The sequence below is a fragment of the Nansenia antarctica genome (assembly GCF_963989245.1).
Source record: "Nansenia antarctica genome assembly, chromosome: 1".
Lineage (NCBI taxonomy): Eukaryota > Metazoa > Chordata > Actinopteri > Argentiniformes > Microstomatidae > Nansenia > Nansenia antarctica.
Window position 1 is genome coordinate 13,926,998 of NC_137674.1, and position 20,110 is coordinate 13,947,107.

The 20,110-nt window shown below is 41.2% G+C and overlaps 1 protein-coding gene across 1 annotated transcript; it reads right to left on the minus strand.

Moving 5' to 3' along the window:
• Positions 1 to 1,843: 1,843 nt before the first annotated feature.
• On the minus strand, positions 1,844 to 17,399 carry prkg2l (protein kinase cGMP-dependent 2, like; the record flags this gene model as incomplete). Its single annotated transcript, XM_080536123.1, has 18 exons — positions 1,844 to 1,939; positions 2,476 to 2,542; positions 3,213 to 3,275; positions 4,014 to 4,136; positions 6,850 to 7,013; positions 7,186 to 7,327; positions 7,919 to 8,008; positions 10,609 to 10,745; positions 11,086 to 11,236; positions 11,341 to 11,439; positions 12,191 to 12,259; positions 12,557 to 12,651; positions 13,373 to 13,450; positions 13,568 to 13,631; positions 14,286 to 14,391; positions 15,129 to 15,242; positions 15,606 to 15,772; positions 16,936 to 17,399. 18 exons carry the CDS (start codon positions 17,397 to 17,399, stop codon positions 1,844 to 1,846), a joined length of 2,289 nt encoding a protein of 762 aa, XP_080392249.1.
• Between the last annotated feature and the right edge of the window lie 2,711 nt (positions 17,400 to 20,110).

Sequence of the window (20,110 nt, forward strand, 5' to 3'; positions counted from 1 at the left end):
CACTTAGCCCTCAGTTACTCCAGGGGGAATGTCCCTGTAATTTGTAATTGTAAATCGCTTTGGATTAAAAGCGTCTGCTAAATAGCAAAATTATTATTAAAATTAAATTAAATTAACATGGAAACATGTGTTTCTCCTTGCTGTAAACACTGTACTGTAGCTTCTCTGTGTTGACCAAGGCCTTGCAGAGAGCCTCTGCCAGTCTTCACCATGGACCGACCTCTCTCTGGGAAAGTAACACAAGATAACAGGCAAGCTGTTGTTTGAGGCATTGTTCTCTTGTTGTGTCTCAGATGGGTGCAATTCATCAAGTTGTTCAGTGGAGGGAGTCCTTGCTTCCGTGAAGTATTTGTAAGACAATGTCAGTTGTTTACAAACATCCGTGGATTTTTCTACCTTCACATTCACTTACTGTACAAAATGACAATTCAATTACTATTCATCCATCTACAAAAATATATGCAACAATGCATTTCTGTTAACTGTGGTCAGCCTGTCCTCTTCCATCTGAAATATATACTGTATATATTTTCAAGTGTATACCATTGAGATATTTATTTATGTTCATCATTTGCATAACTCTACTTTACTTAGTGACCATAAATAAAATACCTTATTCCATCAACGTCACACGAGACTTATAAAAATAAGACCAGATTTTTTAATAAGTCTAACTGGATTTCCCATTAGCGATGTTGATGGAATACCCCACTGCTGTCTGACATGTTGTTGACGGAACAACACAAGGAACTACGGGAATCTGAGTGTCATATCAATACATTTTCTCCCAGGGCTGTTCATGTTTCCTGTTGCTTGTGACATATTTCTTCTATTGATTGATTTTTCCATTTCTAGGAACCACTGTATCTAGTATCTCTATTGTGTTTTTAAGAAAGAGATCCCTGAAAGAAATAACTGAGATGTCATATCTCTAGATAAAACTAATGTTTTATCATAAACAACAACTTAACAAAATGTTAAGTTTCAGAAACATACTGCATAACACTTAATTCAATAAATTCTGAGTGCACATTGTTTTTATACAATTATAATTCTGCATGGTAACATTTTTGCATTCCATACATACATTTGTTAAACATAAATGGAAGGAAAATACCTAGATAATGCTTTGATCAGAATTGTCACCATCACCATCAGCTGGTGATACAATCATCCATATTTCAAAGCTCACACAGCAACAAAAGGTGGTACAGTATTCTCAAAACTGCCACCATGGGAAAATTAACAAAATGTTATGTTACTAAGCTAAATCATATTATATATTAGGGTACATAATACATCCTGAGGATTAGTGTGAAACAGGGAAAAATTAATATTGATCTGACCAAACCAGGGAAACAAGACAAGTTAATGATTAACAGACAACACATGGAAGATATTATAATTCACCATCTTGCTTATTCAAGCACAAACATCTTTGGTTTGAGGGTAGAATGACAACACCTTCCGAGTGTTAGCACCCTGCATACTTTTGGCACTCAGAGTCAATTAATCACTTGTCTTGATGAATGTCCTTGCTGTTGCCTGGTGTCATCAAGTAGCACTTCATACACTGTTCCTACTGCCAAATGGCTGACATTACTGGTTTAGAGGCCAGTAAGAGCCCATCTTCACAGTCTGCAGGGGCGGCAACAGACAGTCATGTCAAGTATGGCAACTAGCAGGGAAGCAATGGGATTATCAAAGGTGATGGCTACTTCTGCAGAACATTGTTTTACGTTAGATACTGCAGCACAGCTCACAGCTCACTGGTTGAAAAACGACCATCTGAGAATGTCACCACACTGTCTGTGTGTAGAGTGTGGAAGCTCCAGGGGGCATTTCAGAAGTCCTTGTCCCAGCCAGAGAGCTCCTCTGGTGGCTCCTCTAGTTCAGAAGGGAAGATGTCAAAGTGGCTGTGGTCCATCGGACCCTTCAGCTGTGGGGAGGGAGGATCATCACAGATCACCAGTCAGTCAGATACAACAATTATGCAAAGATCCTAATGTCTCATCAATTGAAGTTCAAAGGTTTTTTAGCTCACAAATACACTAGTCCGCATGTGAACACTGACAGGAGATATATGTTTCACCACCTTTTGGTGCTGTATGCATGTATCATGTTAAATGAATGCAATTCAGATGAGATAGCTGTCTGTGGTTTTAAACTGGCCTGCTACATGATATTTGTCATCCCTTCAGATAATGGCACACATCCACGCCTTGCTCCTCCTCTTACCAACAGGAGAGAATACTACTAGAGCCGTGCATAATCAATCAGTCATGGTAATTCATTCCAGAATGAGACAGTGTGATCCACTCAAGCCTGAGGCCCGGTCATTGACCCTCTGAACATTATGTCGACTCATCGCTTCAAGGGGGCTGTTTTCAGTTTTCAATGAAAACACACCAGGGTACACAATAGATGGGTGTTTTCAGAATGAGTACACGAACAGTCTGAATGGGAACATTTCACCTCTCTTCTCAGTGGAGAATTGAGCTTCTGTCGTCTAAGCCCCTCCCAGTTGAAGCCCTGGAACCACCTGAATGGAGTATAAAATACAAATACAAATGGTTCATTTCCTGTTCAATGTGTTAATTTCCTGTCAGTCCTACGTCACAGCCCTCAATCTAGTCTAAAATGCACTCCAAAAGAGCTATTTACAACACTCTACTGATGGAGTTGAATGACATGGATATAGCATACTGAAGGAAGTCTACAATAGCCGCAGAAAAGAAACTAACAGCGATACGCAATCATAGAAACATTAAGATAGAGATTAGGAGATAGAACCTTATCATTCTAAGCTCACGAGGTGTTGCAGGGAAGGTGTAGTAGACAATGACGTAAACACTGCTATGACGCCGATGACAGTTTTGGATAATGGTTTTGATTTAATGAGCTCCCCTATGTACAGTAAGACTAATTCAGAGAAAGCGCTCATTTGTGAACCACTTGGCGATTTGAACGAATGAAGCAAAACTTTTGATTCGAACTAACTAACTACAAACTAACTAACACATGTTTTCTTTCCTTTCTCTAGCATTGTGACTGCTTGTGGAACTTCTCTTATAGAACGTTTTTACTTGATGATTGTGATGTATAGTTGTTTCATTTACTTTAGATGTGGATAACAGTGTCTGCCAAATGACTCAAATGTAAATGTAAAAGTGTCAGCTGTCAGGTGTTTGGTGAGACGGAAGTGAACATACTTGTGTTTCTTAATGTCAACGATGCCGTTCTTTTTATTCCCAAGCCTGTCCACAGGGTTGAGCCTGAGGAAGGAAGAGGTACATTAGGTAGGGATTCAATAGGTCCAAGCCGGCGATTCTGCGGGGTACTTAAAATTCCCGAAGCTGTCGAAATTTCACGGTGACAAAAGCTGTTCAGGATGGAACATACGTCTTTCACCTGCAAACATCTAATGTTTGTTTACATTTGTCAGTGTGCATTTCACAGCGCACAGAGACAATAACCATGGATTCTTTTATTTTTAAATTATTTTATTTTACATCTTTGGCATTTAACAGACACCTTTATGTATCCGCTTGTGTTGATTTTGTCGATCATGTCCATAACTGTGTAATCAAGTAATCAAGTAATCATTGGGAATAAATGTATGCCTATGTTTAACCCATTTACATTTTTACATTTACATTTTTGGCATTTAGCAGACGCCTTATTCCAAAGCGACTTACAATGTGGCCCTGGCTGGCCACATGTTGAAGTGTCCTTGGGCAAGACACTGAACCCCAAAATTGCTCCCAGTGAGCGGGCCGGCGCCTTGCATGGCAGCTTGCCGCCATTGGTGTGTGAATGTGTGTGTGAATGGGTGAATGAGAGGCCGTTGTAAAGTGCTTTGGAGCAGCTTTGGAACAGCAAAAAAGACGCTATATAAGTGCAGTCCATACCATTTAACACTATTCAAATATATACCCTGGTAGGCCAGATTGTAATAAACGTATCTAAAGGTGTTTCACACCTTTCACAAAACGTTTGTGAATCCAACATACCTGCAGAGCCTCCTGATCAGGTCATCCGGACGTTTGCAGATCTTTTTGGGGAAGTCCACCTTCTCAATGCCATGAAGGACCATGGTGTAGATTTTAATGGGGTCTGATCCGGAAAAGGGTGGGCTGGAACGGGAATGAAGGAGGTCCTGTATGTTTAATCTGATCAGCACTACACAACATACACGGTTACCTCCTTGTGAGGTAGCTAGCGTAAAGTTTCATCACAGAGTAAGGCCACTCACCCATACAGCCTTAGGCCCAATCCCAATTCACCCCTAGCCCTTCGTTTTCACCCCTATGGCTCGATTTGCGCGTTCACGTTTAGGGGGAGGGCTGTCTCAATTCATATTTCATCGAGGGCTAGGGGTAAGGGGGAGGGCTAACTATTACTTCGTTTCGAGGGATTTCAGGACCAGACTAGCTTCGAAGGGCTAGAGGTACGCTACCCCTTGATACCAGGATGCATTGCGAATCATCTACAAATATAAAATCCTCAATTTTGGCCGCCATTGGCTACAATCTGTAATTTGGCTCTACAAGTGTTAATATGTCATTTTATGAAGTTTTTATATGTTTTCAGGCGAGAAAGTAACCATATATATTCACAAAATGTGTCCAGTTTATCAAAATAACCCGTTTATCCTAGATACTACGGAGGATGTTATCATAGTGTTGTTAGCATAGTGTTCGCGAATGCTATGCTATCATGTACTAGTTTTCACTGAATAAATCGCGATTTCTTTCAAAGAAGGTAGCAGGTGTTTGTCCATGTCAAGGAGAAGGTACGACTTGTCTGACAGTAGTGTGTTTAGGACATAAGTTAAGGATATCAGTGTTGTACTTTAGCCTGTGGCGACGCGATAGCATTAGCTCCACACGGATTTAACATTAACAGTAGTCATAGACACTTGTAGTAGTAGTTGTTGTATAACAAGGTGAATAGTGAGTTAACATGTTTATTAGTTGTATCCCTTCCTTGTTGTAAAACGTGTTGTTGTTGAACATGTCTGTGACTGAAATAGACTAGATACTACAGAGGATGTTATCATAGTGTTTGATGCTAACGGCCGCCATCTTTGCTATCTCCTCCGGTCACAGGAGAATTCGCCGGCAACACAACGCGTCACCCGTACCGCGTCTAAACCACTGTTGATGACGTAGGCGCCGTGAAGGGCTGTTCCAATTCATAGGGCTTAGATTTCAAGGGGTAGGGCTTGTGACGTATTCGAAGGCCTTGCCTTCGAATCGAGTGACACTCGAAAACGAGCCATAGGGGTAGAAAAGGGAATTGGGATTGGCCCTTAGTCAAGAGCATCCGACTTAGGCCCAATCCCAATTCACCCCTAGCCCTTCGTTTTCACCCCTATGGCTCGATTTGCGCGTTCACGTTTAGGGCGAGGGCTGTCTCAATTCATATTTCGTCGAGGGCTAGGGGTAAGGGGGAGGGCTAACTATTACTTCGTTTCGAGGGATTTCAGGACCAGACTAGCTTCGAAGGGCTAACGGTACGCTACCCCTTGATACCAGGATGCATTGCGAATCATCTACAGAAATCTTATGTCGCTCTATTCAATGCGGAAATGTCATTTTACTTTCTCTGTAATTACTTATTAATAAAGATTTGGAAAATTATGATAACCATCGTATTGTCTTAGTTTAATGTCATTACAATGCATTATAGACCTTTTATTTATAACACGCATAACCCAAAAATCGCTTTTATGTCGGTGCTGTGTCTAACGTTACAGTAACGCAACGCTGCATGACAGTCGAGCATTTCAGAGATGTACAGTCATAAATCAATTATTACCTGTGGCGTTTGACAGCGGATGATGGTACACATATGTAAAGTTATCTATCAAACGTTCGTCTGACTTGTACATGATGCGCATTTTGACCTATTTCCACCCGCAATCTAATCCGAGCAGTTGTTATTAGGTAATATTATTAATGGGTTGTATCATTCATTTCAATGCATTATAGACCTTTTCTTTATAACAAGCACAACAACAACAAAACGTTATCATGCCGATGTGCTGTGTGTCTAACGTTACAAGCTGATTTGTGCATGACAGCCGTGCATTGACATATTTCCATGTCTAATGGCATATGACACGCGAAATGTAACTACAGTTAAGGATACGCGTAAAGGATGATGATCTATCACCGTTCGACTCTACTGAGAAATGTTTCCGCTTATTTGTCATCTCTCCTTCACGGGCAAATGTGGCCGCGTCCCCAAGAGATCCTCTTTCTACGTTTTTGACCACCACTATGATGGATTGATTTTTGGATTCTAGACGACGAATTGTTCTGAGAAAGGCGCTTGGTAACGTGATTTTTGGACAACGCTTTATGACTACTGATGGACTGGTTGTTTTGGTTGGAGTCATTCATTGTCATTAAATTCATTGTCATTATTGCGATGTCCACAAAAAAGACATCGCTGACGGAAGAGACAAAAAAAGGAACGTCTAAACACTACAGTGTGTTGATAACAAACGAAAATAGATGCTTATAGCACACGCAACAGAAATAAACACAGCTGAAGAAGGCATTGCGAGATGTGAGAATTCGCCGGCAACACAACGCGTCACCCGTACCGCGTGATGACGTAGGCGCCGTGAAGGGCTGTCCCAATTCAAAGGGCTGAGATTTGAAGGGGTAGGGCTTGTGACGTATTCGAAGGCAAGGCCTTCGAATCGAGTGACACTCGAAAACGAGCCATAGGGGTAGAAAAGGGAATTGGGATTGGCCCTTAGTATTTCAGATTGGGCCACCACTGGGGCACCAGTTGGGGTGCCAGTACACACTACTGTCTCTCACAACGACTCACATGCCAGTTAGCAGCTCGAAGATGAGGATCCCCAGGGACCAGCAGTCGGCCCCAAAGTCGTGGCCCTTGTTCAGGATCACCTCTGGGGCCACGTACTCCGGAGTCCCACAGAAGGTCCAGGTCTTCTTCCCCAGGCCGATCTTCTTGGCAAAGCCAAAGTCAGCCTGAGAAAACACAAGATAAGAGACAGATACTGTACTGTGTGAAAGAGAGGACTTTGACAAGTTACGGCTTATCAAAAGCTGCGAAAGACCGAACACTCAACCATAACTCGATACCTGCTACAGTGGTGTATGTTAGTCTACTGTACTTCAGTATTACTGTACGTCTATGTACCATTTTGACGTAGCCCTCTGCATCCAGCAGCAGGTTCTCTGGTTTGAGGTCTCGATACACGATTCCCCTGGCGTGGAGGTAGTCAAAGGCCTCCAGGACACAGCCGATGCAGAAGCGGGCGGTGGCCTCTTCAAAGAAACTCCTGTTTAACAGACAAGGCCGTTGTTAGGCTATGGACATACTAATCTGCTGCATCCATCTATTACAGATTGAGCCAATGGTTTCTCTATGGGAGTCATCTGTTGATGGGCAACATAATAGGATAGGATAGGATAGGATAGACAATATGGAGCCATTGTAAATTACGATCCACAGATGCACCTATATAACCTAATAACCCTATTTTCACTGTCTGTACTAGTATAAATGGGAGACAACTCCAATAGTACTTTGCTCATCCTGCCAGCATGCTGTAACACCTGTACGATGAGACCAGATCTGCATAAACCGATTCAACCTTCTCTGAGTAATTGACTTTATTTCTAGGTTATTCTTCTTTATTCGGCCACGCGACATGATTACTTCCGTCTCCAATATCAGAAATCATCTTATCAGTCCTAGTCATATGGTCAGAAAAACAACAACAACAACAACATCTGGCTTTAATTATGTTTCAATCTGACCGTCACCCACAAAAGTTCTAGTAAAGTAGGTTTGATTTGAAGCAAAATCATAGCCTTTTCAAATGGGTGTTAATTATGATGTACAGTACTGGAAAACAACCTACACTCACATGTCCCGTAGCACACTCCACAGCTCCCCACCCAGGCAGGCCTCCAGCAGCATGTACACAAACTTATCATCCCGGAACGTTCGGAATAACCTGGAACACACAGTGACACACCCACAGGTTCATTGGTGTTAGTGAATTTAGGCATAATTGTTCAAGAAACATTTTGAACATTGTAGATGTGCTGCTCCATAGTAAAAACAAGACTGTCTGACAAGTGCATTCTCCGGGACTATTTTTGTTAGGCCAGGGTACTTTGGGGTTAGCTTTGTGTTATAATGTATCATAATTAGTGTTGTCAATTGATTAACATTTTTACAAATGTAAAAATGTGTGTCACAATAATAATTCTGTAATTAATCAGATTAAGTTTATAATATACGTTAAAAATACTAGTATTTACTTGTATATATATGCAATGTGTAATGTAAGGCCCCAAAGAAACTAAGAAAGCGAAAGAGAGAGAAAGAGAGAGAGAGAGAAAGAAAGAAAGAGAAAGAGTTTCAGAGAAAGAGGAGGAGAGTAAGGGAGGATGGAAAGATAAGAATGGGAGAAAGATCATCATATCTAGACTGAACTTTCTTTCTGAGTGGCAGCTCAAAGCAGTGTTTGTCCTGCTCTTTTGTCCATGAATGTCACAGGCCATATAAATGAACCCTCAGTGTCTCAGTGACTCAGAGTCTACACATTCAGCTGTGGGACGGGAGACAAACACACATTCTCCAAAGGGACTCCTTAGCAACTCCTACTAGGATATGGAACACAGAGATGGGCCTCTCTCTCTCTCTCCCTCTTTCTCTCACCGAGAAAGCAGCTCCAAGTTTACTCACAAGAGCGACTTCTTGTTTCAAAGTCAGAGCCCTTTACTTTCACAGACCACCATTTCCCTGTCAATATGAAGGCCATTATGCTTAACATACAAAGCTTTTAACTCTGCATTCACTTACTTTTCCTATATGTCTTGTATCCTTAAACGCAAGGAAGAAGAATACCCCACAGTCTGATGCCACAGTGGACTATGCTCACGGTCTCTGTTTCATAATTTAGTTTATTAATATCACACTCCACTGTAGTATGCATTATTCATGCACTAGGCTACGAATGCATTTCTATTTTGACCACAAACAATATTTTTCTATGCCTCACAGATCAGTGAACAGTGAAGAACAGTGAAGTTGTTCTTTGTATTCATTTTGACCTTTGACCTTTGTATTCATTCAGGGGACACTAATCAGCCGACACATACATACATCGACCTACTGACGTTGTATCATGTGGTGTAATCATGCATTGTTTTATCAAACGGAACATGAAACACCTCCTTTGAAGATCCATGGCTTTGTTATACACTAAAGAGTTCCCCGCGCCCTATTATTATGTAACACCAAATTCGGTTGTCTTATGTCCTTGATCCATTTCATTATGCCAGTCCAGAAGAATGCAAAGTCAGATAGTGAATAGGTCATTCAACCTCTCGTTTGTTCATACTATACTAGATTGCTTTCACTCCTTGACATTGATATACAGTAGCTACAATAGCAACAAGCATGACTTGAACCCAACATGAACACAAGCCGATATCCACACACAATGTTGTTGATCAGACCTTAAGCCATGAGGGGTCATTTGACCCCTGTGAGTAAAAAAAAGTGTTATATCTTTGCACTCGATCAAATTTCAGGACCCTCCTTTCATGACTTTTCCTAGATATGTGCGTTCTACCACCCAGTATCCTTACATTTTCAAAATCACATCAGGATAAGTTAGCATAAAGCTATTTTGCCGTTTTTCTGTGTAGGAAGCAGGCCAATTTACAAGCGGCCAACTAGCATTGTCGAGGCGGCTCTTTTAGTAGGTAAAAAAGGCACGGCTGTTCTAGTGTTAAGATAATCTACTTAATAATGACCTAATAACTACCCCCTAAGTCTTAGGGCCTAAGACATGTCTCTCATCCACTCCTGGACAGTGGCTGGCAGACTTCTTTGTGCCACAGTAATCAGTGGTTATACCCTCATGGGAATCATAACCTTACTCATTGCCAGCTTCAGAGCATCCTGGCCACCTATGCTTAAGTCACCAGTCCAGACTATTTCAAGCGTTTGATAGCCCCTGTACCGTGGCTTGGGGTGGTCCAGTGGTCTAGCACCGCTGTCTACAGTGCACACATATGCCCATGTCGGCATGGGTTCAAATCCAGCCCATGCCCTGCTGACATGTCCTCTCTTCCTTACTTTCCTGTCTGTCTTCACTATATCTGTCCAAAAAAATTAAAAATATGAGTGGGACTGCCCCCACAAAAAAAGGGGAAAAAAAGAAATATTAGATAGCCTTGAACTGAGACACAGTTCAAGGCTACGACCTGCACCATGAGTGCCTTAGACAATGTTCACCAAGAGCACCTGAAAGTGTGATATCAAACAGCTTCTGAGATAACTGCGTTCCAAGCCATGCATTAATTTGGTTGACACATGTAAATGACACTCAGCTGTGATATTATCAGAGATGAATGCATGGCTTAGTTGACTAGCGAGTGTGTCATTGATTTTCAACAGCGTTTGATATTTATTTACATTTTGTCGGTTGCTGACTTGTTCCCCCTTTCACTGGCTGCCGTCACATATCTGCTAGGCTATATCAGATAATGTGGAGTATAATAATAATAATAATAATAATAATAATAATATAACACAGACCTGACTATGAAGTGTGAGTTGGTCTGCTGGAGGATGTTCTTCTCAGAGTAGATGTGCTCCTGTTGTCTCGTGTCCACAATGTGCTTTTTTTTAATACACTTCAGAGCGAAAGCCGTGTCCTCGTCCTTCAGCTTCACCTTAGATACAAAGATCATATGATATCTGCTAAGGAGAAACCACAGTGAACAGGACACTGAGCTTCTGTCATGAATGTTACTGTATGAAGAGAACTGTCAAAATATGTTTTTAATGTGTGGATTATTAGGAATCATGCTCTCGTAATAATAACCCTGCCCTGAGACATAACTGAGACATAACTTAAGCGCCGTCCTTGGACCTCGAGGATATCCTCACGGTCTAATAGCAGACACTTGGATCTTCTGTGGAGATTTGAACCCTGTCTGTTACATACTGTATGACAGTGTGTGTGCACTGTGCACCCACTGGGGGTGTGGCCTCAATGGCATGGCGTCTCACCAGCTCCACCCGTCCGAAGCCGCCCATGCCCAGTGTAGCGACGACCTCCAGGTCGTGGAAGGGCAGGTGGGTGGGCAGGTGGGCGACCCTCTCCCTGAGTCTCCTCAGCTCCTGGGCCTCGGGGGATGATTCCATGAGGGGGGACTGAGGCCTGTGGGAGGAGAGACGTGTTAGTGGAATCATGTGGGATTTGGTCCTTCATTTGGAAGGGATAGCCGTGTAGTTTGTTAGCCGTGAGCCTGTATCAATACTCACTGTGCGTTTCTCCTCACATCGCTCCGAGACAGCTCCTCCACGTACTCCTTCAGGTAGGCCTGCAGCTCCTCATACGTGCCTACCATCTGGTTGAAGTTGCTGGAGAGGTACCATGAAGAATATAGATGTGAGAGTGTGCATGCAGGTGTGTGTGTGTGTGTGTGTGTGTGTGTGTGTGTGTGTGTGCATGCAGGTATGTGTGTGTGTGTGTGTGTGTGTGTGTGTGTGTGTGTGTGTGTGTGTGTGTGTGCGTGCAGGTATGTGTGTGTGTGTGTGTGTGTGTGTGTGTGTGTGTGTGTTGTATTGTGGTGGAGGTGCTGATTGTAGAAGTAGGCTGCCCCTTTGACCTGTACATGGACCAGACTTTCCAGGACAAGTATATCAAATACCAACCACTACTTAGTACGATAACCAGCTTTGGGTACAAGTGCAAATTCAGCATACTTGTATTTGGAAGTCTGGGCCATGTATATAAATGCACCATGAGGGGTCTGAGAATTGCTGCAATGTCTAAAAGAAAGGCCAAACAGGTTGCCAAATTTTGCTCTGTCTCAGCTATTATTGGCAGCTTGGCCGTGTGGAGAAGGAGGTGTTATGTGTACCCTTGAGTGTTCAGTGCTGCTTAGCCCCGAAATATTTGATTCCCTGTTTGTGTAATATAATTTGTGGAACCAAATAAAGTATTCAAATGTGTGTGTGCATGCAGGTATGTGTGTGTGTGTGTGTGTGTGTGTGTGTGTGTGTGTGTGTGTATGTGTGTGTGGTGTGTGTGTGTGTGTGTGTGTGTGTGTGTGTGTGTGTGTGTGTGTGTGTGTGTACTGTGCGGTGCGGGTGCATTGATGCTACTCACTCTCTGTCTACCACCAGGCACTGTGTGTCATTCTCAGTGGAGATGATGTTGGCTGAGCGAACATCCTCACTGGAGAGAGACAGGTTACATAAACCAACCACACTATACCGCTCGGAGAAACGGTGCAACTCATCTCATTCACCAGCAGGCCCGTAGGAAGTGGGGGTGCAGTTGCATCCCCTGTCAGTGGGTGTCTTAATAAACGTTTACGTTTAGCATGAATCATTATGTTAGTCGCATGAAAAGTCACCGGAATTGTTTGTTTAACAGGTGCTAGGCAACATTTTGTTTGATACATGTTTGATACTAGAGCAGAGAACAGCCTTTTGACCTTTGACAAAGATAGTATAGAGTGACAGCTCTTACCTAATGAGGGCTTTCTCTCCAAAGTAGTCCCCCACACCCAGAGTCTTGATCTCCTGGGGTTCAGGACATCCCTCCGTAGTCTGTGTGACAGACACCTGAGACCAAGAAACACAGCATCTTAGGGTTCCCCTTCTTTCTCCATCAATCTATTTGGCCAGAATGGTTGACTTGTTCAAATATACACCTGTGAATGTGCTGAAGACAGCGAAACAAGAAACATGCAATGGTATACTCTGTGACAGGGCCACCTATGGGATCTCATCACCCAAGCAAAAAATACTAATACCTTAAGCATACTTTAGATTGTATATTACTGTACATAGCTCATACCTGTATATACCTCTAAACTACTGTACTTGCCATACTGTAATTATCACTATCAGTGTCATGTTTTCATATCATGTTCTTATATCACTATTTGCACTTCTGGTTAGATGCTAAACTGCATTTCATTGTCTGGTACTTGTACTCTGCAATGACAATGAAGTTGAATCTAATCTAATCTAATCTAATATAATGTAATGGTATGACTTTAAAGTATACTTTCAGTAATTACACAATTTTAGTGTACTTTAAGTAATTATAGAAAAACATAAATATACTTTGAGGATGTTAATTATGCTATTAATTAATGTATTAATTGTTATTAATCCTTTAATCTATTTTCAATACACTTAAGCCTACTTTTTTGGCTTGGGAAGGGCCATCTATGGGAATCTGCATCATCACTTAATAATCCCCATTAAATCCAAAAGGACAGAAATCAGTCGTAGTGATGGACATCTTCAACACCTGATGGTGTGAGTAGTACCTTACCTCTCCTTTAGCTATTATGAAAAAGGTGTTCCCCTCCTCGCCTTCTCGAATGATATACTCTCCTTTATCAAAATAGTCCTGAAAATTAAACAAAAGAGCAACTCTTTGCCACATCAATAATCTTCCCAAATGGACTGTATTTTTTTTTAAAAGGTCAAACTGAAAAAACAGATGTACAACACAGTTAAGACTTACCACTTCAAGACAGTCAACGATTTTAGCAAGCTTTTCTTCTGGTAGGTCTCTCAATAGAGACACGCTGTGGGTTAAGTTCACAGAGATAGTTGTTGGGGGGGGGGGGGGGGGGGGATATTGTTGATAATAATGATTGAGCTTTAATTCTTTGTATTTTTTTTTCAGATTGGGTTCATCATTGAGGAGGTACAACATGTTTTAAACATACTCCCCCTATTTCAGGGCTATTGGGGGGGGAAATCATATAATGTGCAAAAATGTGCACTACAGCCATCTTCAGTTGTTGTTTTGTGGTCTTTTTGCCTACAATCTACAATCAGACATGGTCTGTCAGGAACATTCCACTTTTCGGCCCTCTCTAGTTGCTATGGCAGCATGTTTGTGGTAATTGTCTTATTGTAAGACAGAGCACCATCCAATGAGTTTGGAGGCATGTTTCTGTACACATTAGAATACATTCTGCTGCTGTTATGCATGCCCCAAAAAACCCCCATTAAATTAAGGCTGAGAATCTCTACTTTAACTTCAAATCCAAACTAGTATAGAGCTAAAATATAGAGCTAAAAAAACATGCTTTCCAATACTTATAATACTACAATACTAGGGCACTGTATATGTTACTGTTTTATGTTTATGGTAACAATAATAGCTCATTATTATATACTATATAACTGAGATACTGAGGTTGAGACATCAAGGACTGACTCCTTAGCTGTACCTCCGTAGGAAGCTGAAATACTCCTGGTGCCTGGCCTGGGTGGACGTCATCATGATCCTCTGGAAGGTCTGGCGGTCCAGAGCCCAGATATGAGACTGGGATACAGCTGAACCAATGAACACATAGTCACATGACACCTTGTACTACAGTATGTCGCCTCACTAATACTTAAATGACGACCACAATGGAAATAAGTCTTGGACTTTATTATGTAATACTCTCAAAGACTTTATTAATGTACTGTACAGTACACATGGCTATTGATATGTGTGCTTGCTTTTAAGATAAGTCAATGTATTTTTCATTGTGTGTTGATGCAAATGTGTGCGGTGATGGAGTACAGATAGAAGAGTGGTGGTAGTATATACAATTACATAAAGAAAGGGCGGTGGTTGTGTTAAAATTGTATTAAAGTGTAATTAATATAACATGTTGAAAAGTGACTGTTGAAACAACAACGTCAAAAAGATTTGGATTTTGGCAGTGGTAGCTGCAGCAGGTGCAACTATTCTGTCGTACTGATAGATAATTATTGGTATAAAATGTGTTATAATAAATATGATTACTGTAATTGTATATGTATGGAGATACCATCTCTGTGTGTGTGTGTGTGTGTGTGTGTGTGTGTGTGTGTGTATGTATCAATGTATGTATGTAGTCTCTATATATGAATATACAGTATATGTATATATATTACTATAGTACTATCTTTATTTTCAATACACTTAAGTTTACTTTTTTCACTTGGCCATTTGAATTGGGATGCGGTTGTGAATTGGGATTGCGATTTCTCATAAAATCATAGACCACAGACAGACAGACCGCTTGCTAGCGCCAACTCACCTTTCACTGTTGCAGTTCTTTTACAGTTGTACAAAATGGCCAACTCTCCAAAAGCCGTCCCAGGACGCATCTCTCCCAGCAGCTTGCCATTCTGTATGACCTCTAGCAAGCCATCTAGAGAGGAAAAGATACTATATCTTTATATATTTATATATATACAGTACTTGTACTCTGCAATGACAATAAAGCTGAATCTAATCTAATCTAATCTAATCTAAAAAGAGAGAATTCATGCCAAACAGGTGTTTAAAGTACAAATTCACTATCAAAAGCAACAAAAAGGTTAGCTATGCAAATGAATACGAAATATTGACTGTTAGTATTCCAAACAAGCGCAGTGTAGCCACAGACACATTCTACATGGAAAGTGGGGTATCTGGCATTATAAACTGGGCTCTATTTAAATTGATACAAGTACAACAACATACATAGACCAGCAGGTGGAAATATGAATGTGTTTATTAAATGATGTATGACCTGCCAAAACATAGAGGTAGTTCCCAGGCTCTCCCTCCTGGACGACCACCTGGCCCTCAGTGTAGATGTTCTCGTACGTGCATTCCACCATCTCCCTCATGTGCTGCGGCTCCAGCTTCTTCAGAAAGTCGTTGTTCATGAAGGCATCGTTGATCAGCTTCTTGGTGCTGAGAGCATAAGCGGGGGGGAGAATAAGAAGCAGCATGGACACTCACTAGGTCAAACCCAGTTGTTCTTTTCTCTGATCCAGGATCAGATCGAGCTGGGTGATTTTCCCTATACGACTCCAAATCAACCAGACAAATTTGATCCTGGATCAGAGAAAAGAATCAGGATCATTCTGATCCAGATTAAACTGGACATTAAACTGGATTAAACTGGTCAAATACCACTTCTGGCAGGATGTGAGATATTAGCTGGTACTTAGAGGAGCTCAGTGAGTAGATTTGTGATTTTATGTATTAGTAGTTCATGTTGTGGCTTTAGCTGTCCTTTCTGGATAATGTTTTCTTAAATCCATATGACTAATGTTCTGAAACAATATCACACATGGTGCCAGCAAGGGAACGGATTTAATAACTTTTAAATAATCTTCAGAATTAAATTAGAATTAAATGATCTATAAGACGCAGAACATTTTAGTTGAACAAACTAGTTCAGAGTATTTACGTATACACTGCTCTCATGATGCTTCCAATCCCCAATGAGAAACAAAAAGGAGCATTCAATACAATTACGCCTGTCAGTTTCCCTCTGTGTGCCTCCTCGTCATTATGAGGCTTCTGATTACCACATCACACAGCAGAGGTTCCGTCTATTGACCTAAAATGGACCTGGTGAATGTATTACTGCAGCAGAGTGGGGGGCAGGCAACCAATGGCAGCTTAATTGTGGCCATTATGATCCAGCCATGCATATAAAGGCTCTAGGCCTTTGTTTCCCTCGTCTTGTGCCGTTTCTATTATGTCCCGATGCTGTATGGTAATACAGGATATCAAACCTCCTTGGAGTGGGACAGACTACAAAGGCAGCTCCAGTCTCTGGTCTCTGTCCTGCCCACCAGAATCAGCTTGCTGACACTTCCTTTCAGTCAATACATGACAAAATCATATTTATTCAACTGCAAAAATAAAAGTGTTACATTGCTGCTGTGCTGTTGAAAGAGGACAAGGTTTGTCATGAAAAGTAGCCCATTATTAAATGGGCTAAATGGTTCTGACACCAGTAACAAGGGAATGAGAGTCTGGGATACTACCCACCCGTATGAATTATGATTCCAGACTACAATACGGTACATTCACACGTCAGTTTTGTCGATCACGCCACTCACCTGGAGTCCTTGCGGACACGGGCCCTCTCAATGGACACGTGATTGGCCCTGAGACCCCCGCAGAAGTGCCCTGAGGTGGGCTCGGCCGACACGCCCTCCTTGGCCTTGAGCCTGCGGTGCACCTCCACAGCCGCCCTGTGGAAGCGGGTGGGGCCCTGGTTGATGACGCTGAGCAGGCGGCGGCTGTGGCTGCGGGAGGTCGCGGGCGGGGAGCGGCCCAGGCCGTTGTAGTCGATGGCATCCTGCAGCTTGTCGATCTGGGAGATCTTAGCCTCCAGCTCGCTCTGGAGCTTCCGGAGCTGCTGCTCCTGGGCTCGGAACTCCTGGTCCCTCCGGGTCAGCTCCTCCTCCAGGTGGGCTATGCGGAGCCTCAGGGGCTCGGTGTCCCACGCCGGGGGCTCCTTCAGACTCGGGGCCAGACAGCTGTCCTCGAGCCGTGGGGCTTTGATCGAACCGTTGCCCATGGCCACCATAGGAAAGTCCTTGGTCAACCTCACCCCAGCTACTGAGAGGTCTCAGTCCGTTGGTTGGTTAAAGGTCCCCGTTCTCTCACTCCTGGAGGGACTTGTGCTGTTTCAGAGGCTCAAGGACATTCTTTAAAAATTGAGAGGGATCGTGATGAACAATAGATATATTCAACATGTATTCTGATCAGAATGTGTCAATGTAATTTTCATGAATCTGGATAAACAAATCCCAGAAAGAATATGTATCTCATTGTAGCAGGCCATCTCTTAATGTAACTGGTATGATCAGCATGACTTGCTTCATCTGCCAATTAATTTAAAATCAATTAAGTGAAAAATGCTATCCTGGCAAAGACCTCAGTAATTAATTTCCCCCAAAACAGTTTTAAAGTAAAAAAATGTTTTTAAATAATAATGTATCACACATATTTCTTTGATTACTGCAAGTCATAGTTACAAAATCACTTTTAGATAGCATTATTTTAAGTAAGAGATAAGGTAATAATTTACTATTTTTTACATACAGTAATTATTGTGGGTTTTAGCCTACATAATGCAACACACAATAATAATGAAAAACATTCACCACGTGATTCTAATGTTTTCATACCTATACTGTAATACCATGCACTCTCTACATATCATGTCTTTTGCACTATGACACTATGACACTATTTGCACTACCTGGTTAGATCTGAAACTACGTTTCGTTGTCATAGTACTTGCACTCTAATTTAATACCGACAAACTCTCAAAGGAACTTAAGATCATACATAATGTATTCCGCTGTGACTGGTTAGTGTAGTCGTTTTAAACCCAAAGTAAGACCACTATGTTTCCCTAATCCCAACTGTGATGTACAAAGATATGGTTTACCCATCCTCCAAGTAGCCTATATCTTACGAACGTAGAAAAGAAGGCAATTTAAAACACTTAAACGCGGCTATTTTACTTAGACTACTCTATCGTTGAATATTGCAAAAATACATTTCGTGATGTACAGACAAATGCATAACTCATCTGATGTCTAGATCATACCCTATGCACCTCACCTGCAGGGACGAAGACGGTCATCTTTCTCGCGTCTTCCCTCGACTGTGACATTCATCCTCACGGCTCTGAGTCTCTGGAAGGTTCATTACTGACAGGCTGCATCGGCTGGCTACCCCTGGTGGTCGCATGAAGCCTTGCTGTATGGCTACACAGCCAAAATGTCACTCTGTTAAACGCTGTACTGTGCAGTATATCACCTAAATACCTGGCCTCTTGGACAGCAAAGTTAATTAGCACGCTACTGTATTTGTCAAATTTCTTTGAATGTATAATACATGGATAAAGCATGTACTACACATTTGGACAAACGCAAATGATGCCACCAAAAACAAGGATCAAAATCATCATAATTTTTTATTTTTGAATAATTGACAATAGTTTCACGTGTACTGAACAGTGAAATTATTCTTGGCAATCAGTGACTAAAGCTGCCATTTATGGTTTATAAAAAGTAAAAACATTTTGAAAATAATAACGTTATCAACAGTCAAAGCACTTTTGATAGAACCCAGTATGTCATTACTGTGGATTGAATTGAATACTTCTGACTTTTACTGATGAAGCAGATTTCAATCTAAAGAAACAAATGTTTACATCTCAATTAAATGTTCCAATTGCACTTGTAAATTCCATAAGGTCACCGAACTAACAGATCTCCTCACATTGTGCAGAAGTGGCATGTCAAATTGCCTAAAATTATAGCTGAAACAAAATAAGTCTGCCATGTTTTACTGTTGTTATTAAATGTAATACAGTTGTACTTATAAACAATATCAGCATGCAAATGGTTTTAACATCAAATGCATTGAAATAAATGCCCTCTTGTTCCTTCTCAGTTACGAACTGAAATGGAGAGAAATACAGATTATCACACAAACAGTTTTTATAATATTATACATCTTAATTTCTACCCAGCACTCATACAGTATAGATAGTTAAGAGAAAACAAATGTATACCAACAGCAGGTTAACTATATGGCATAGTACTAGGCAAGTGTTTTACAAAGAGTTCAACTAAACTTGCGTGTCTCTCCTAAACTGCTTCAAATACAGTACACAGAATAATACTGACTTAAAGAAAATATACTGTACTGTACATCCTCCTCATACAATAGACTGGCATAAATGTATCTGTAAAAGTAACAAAATGATTAACCAAATCTAACTTTAAATTTGATACAACACCATTCCGCAAAGAAAATCTGTGGACTCTTCATATTCTTTTTCATTTTTAAAAAACGTTAATATTAAGCACTTATGGCAACCAATCAAAATGTTCTGACTTTTATTTTGAAACATGGAAATACATTTCAACGTTGTTGAAAATCACAACACAAACTCGCTGGTCAAGCCTATTGCAATGCAATGGATTCGGTGAGTAATCCTCACCTAGTTAACTAGAACACTACTTTACATTGTTAGCAGGCTCACAAAACAAGCTGTGTTCGTTGATTAGCGAGTGTGTCATTGATTTTCAACAAGGTTGAAATGTGTTTACATTTTTCGAAAAAGAAAAGTCTGAACATTAAATCGGATGCCGACTTGCGGACCAATTGACCAGACCGTGTCAAATATTGTTTCGGACATTAAGTAATTAATTTCTATATTTAAAGAAGTGTTTGTAATCGTAAAACAATATATATACATATACTGTA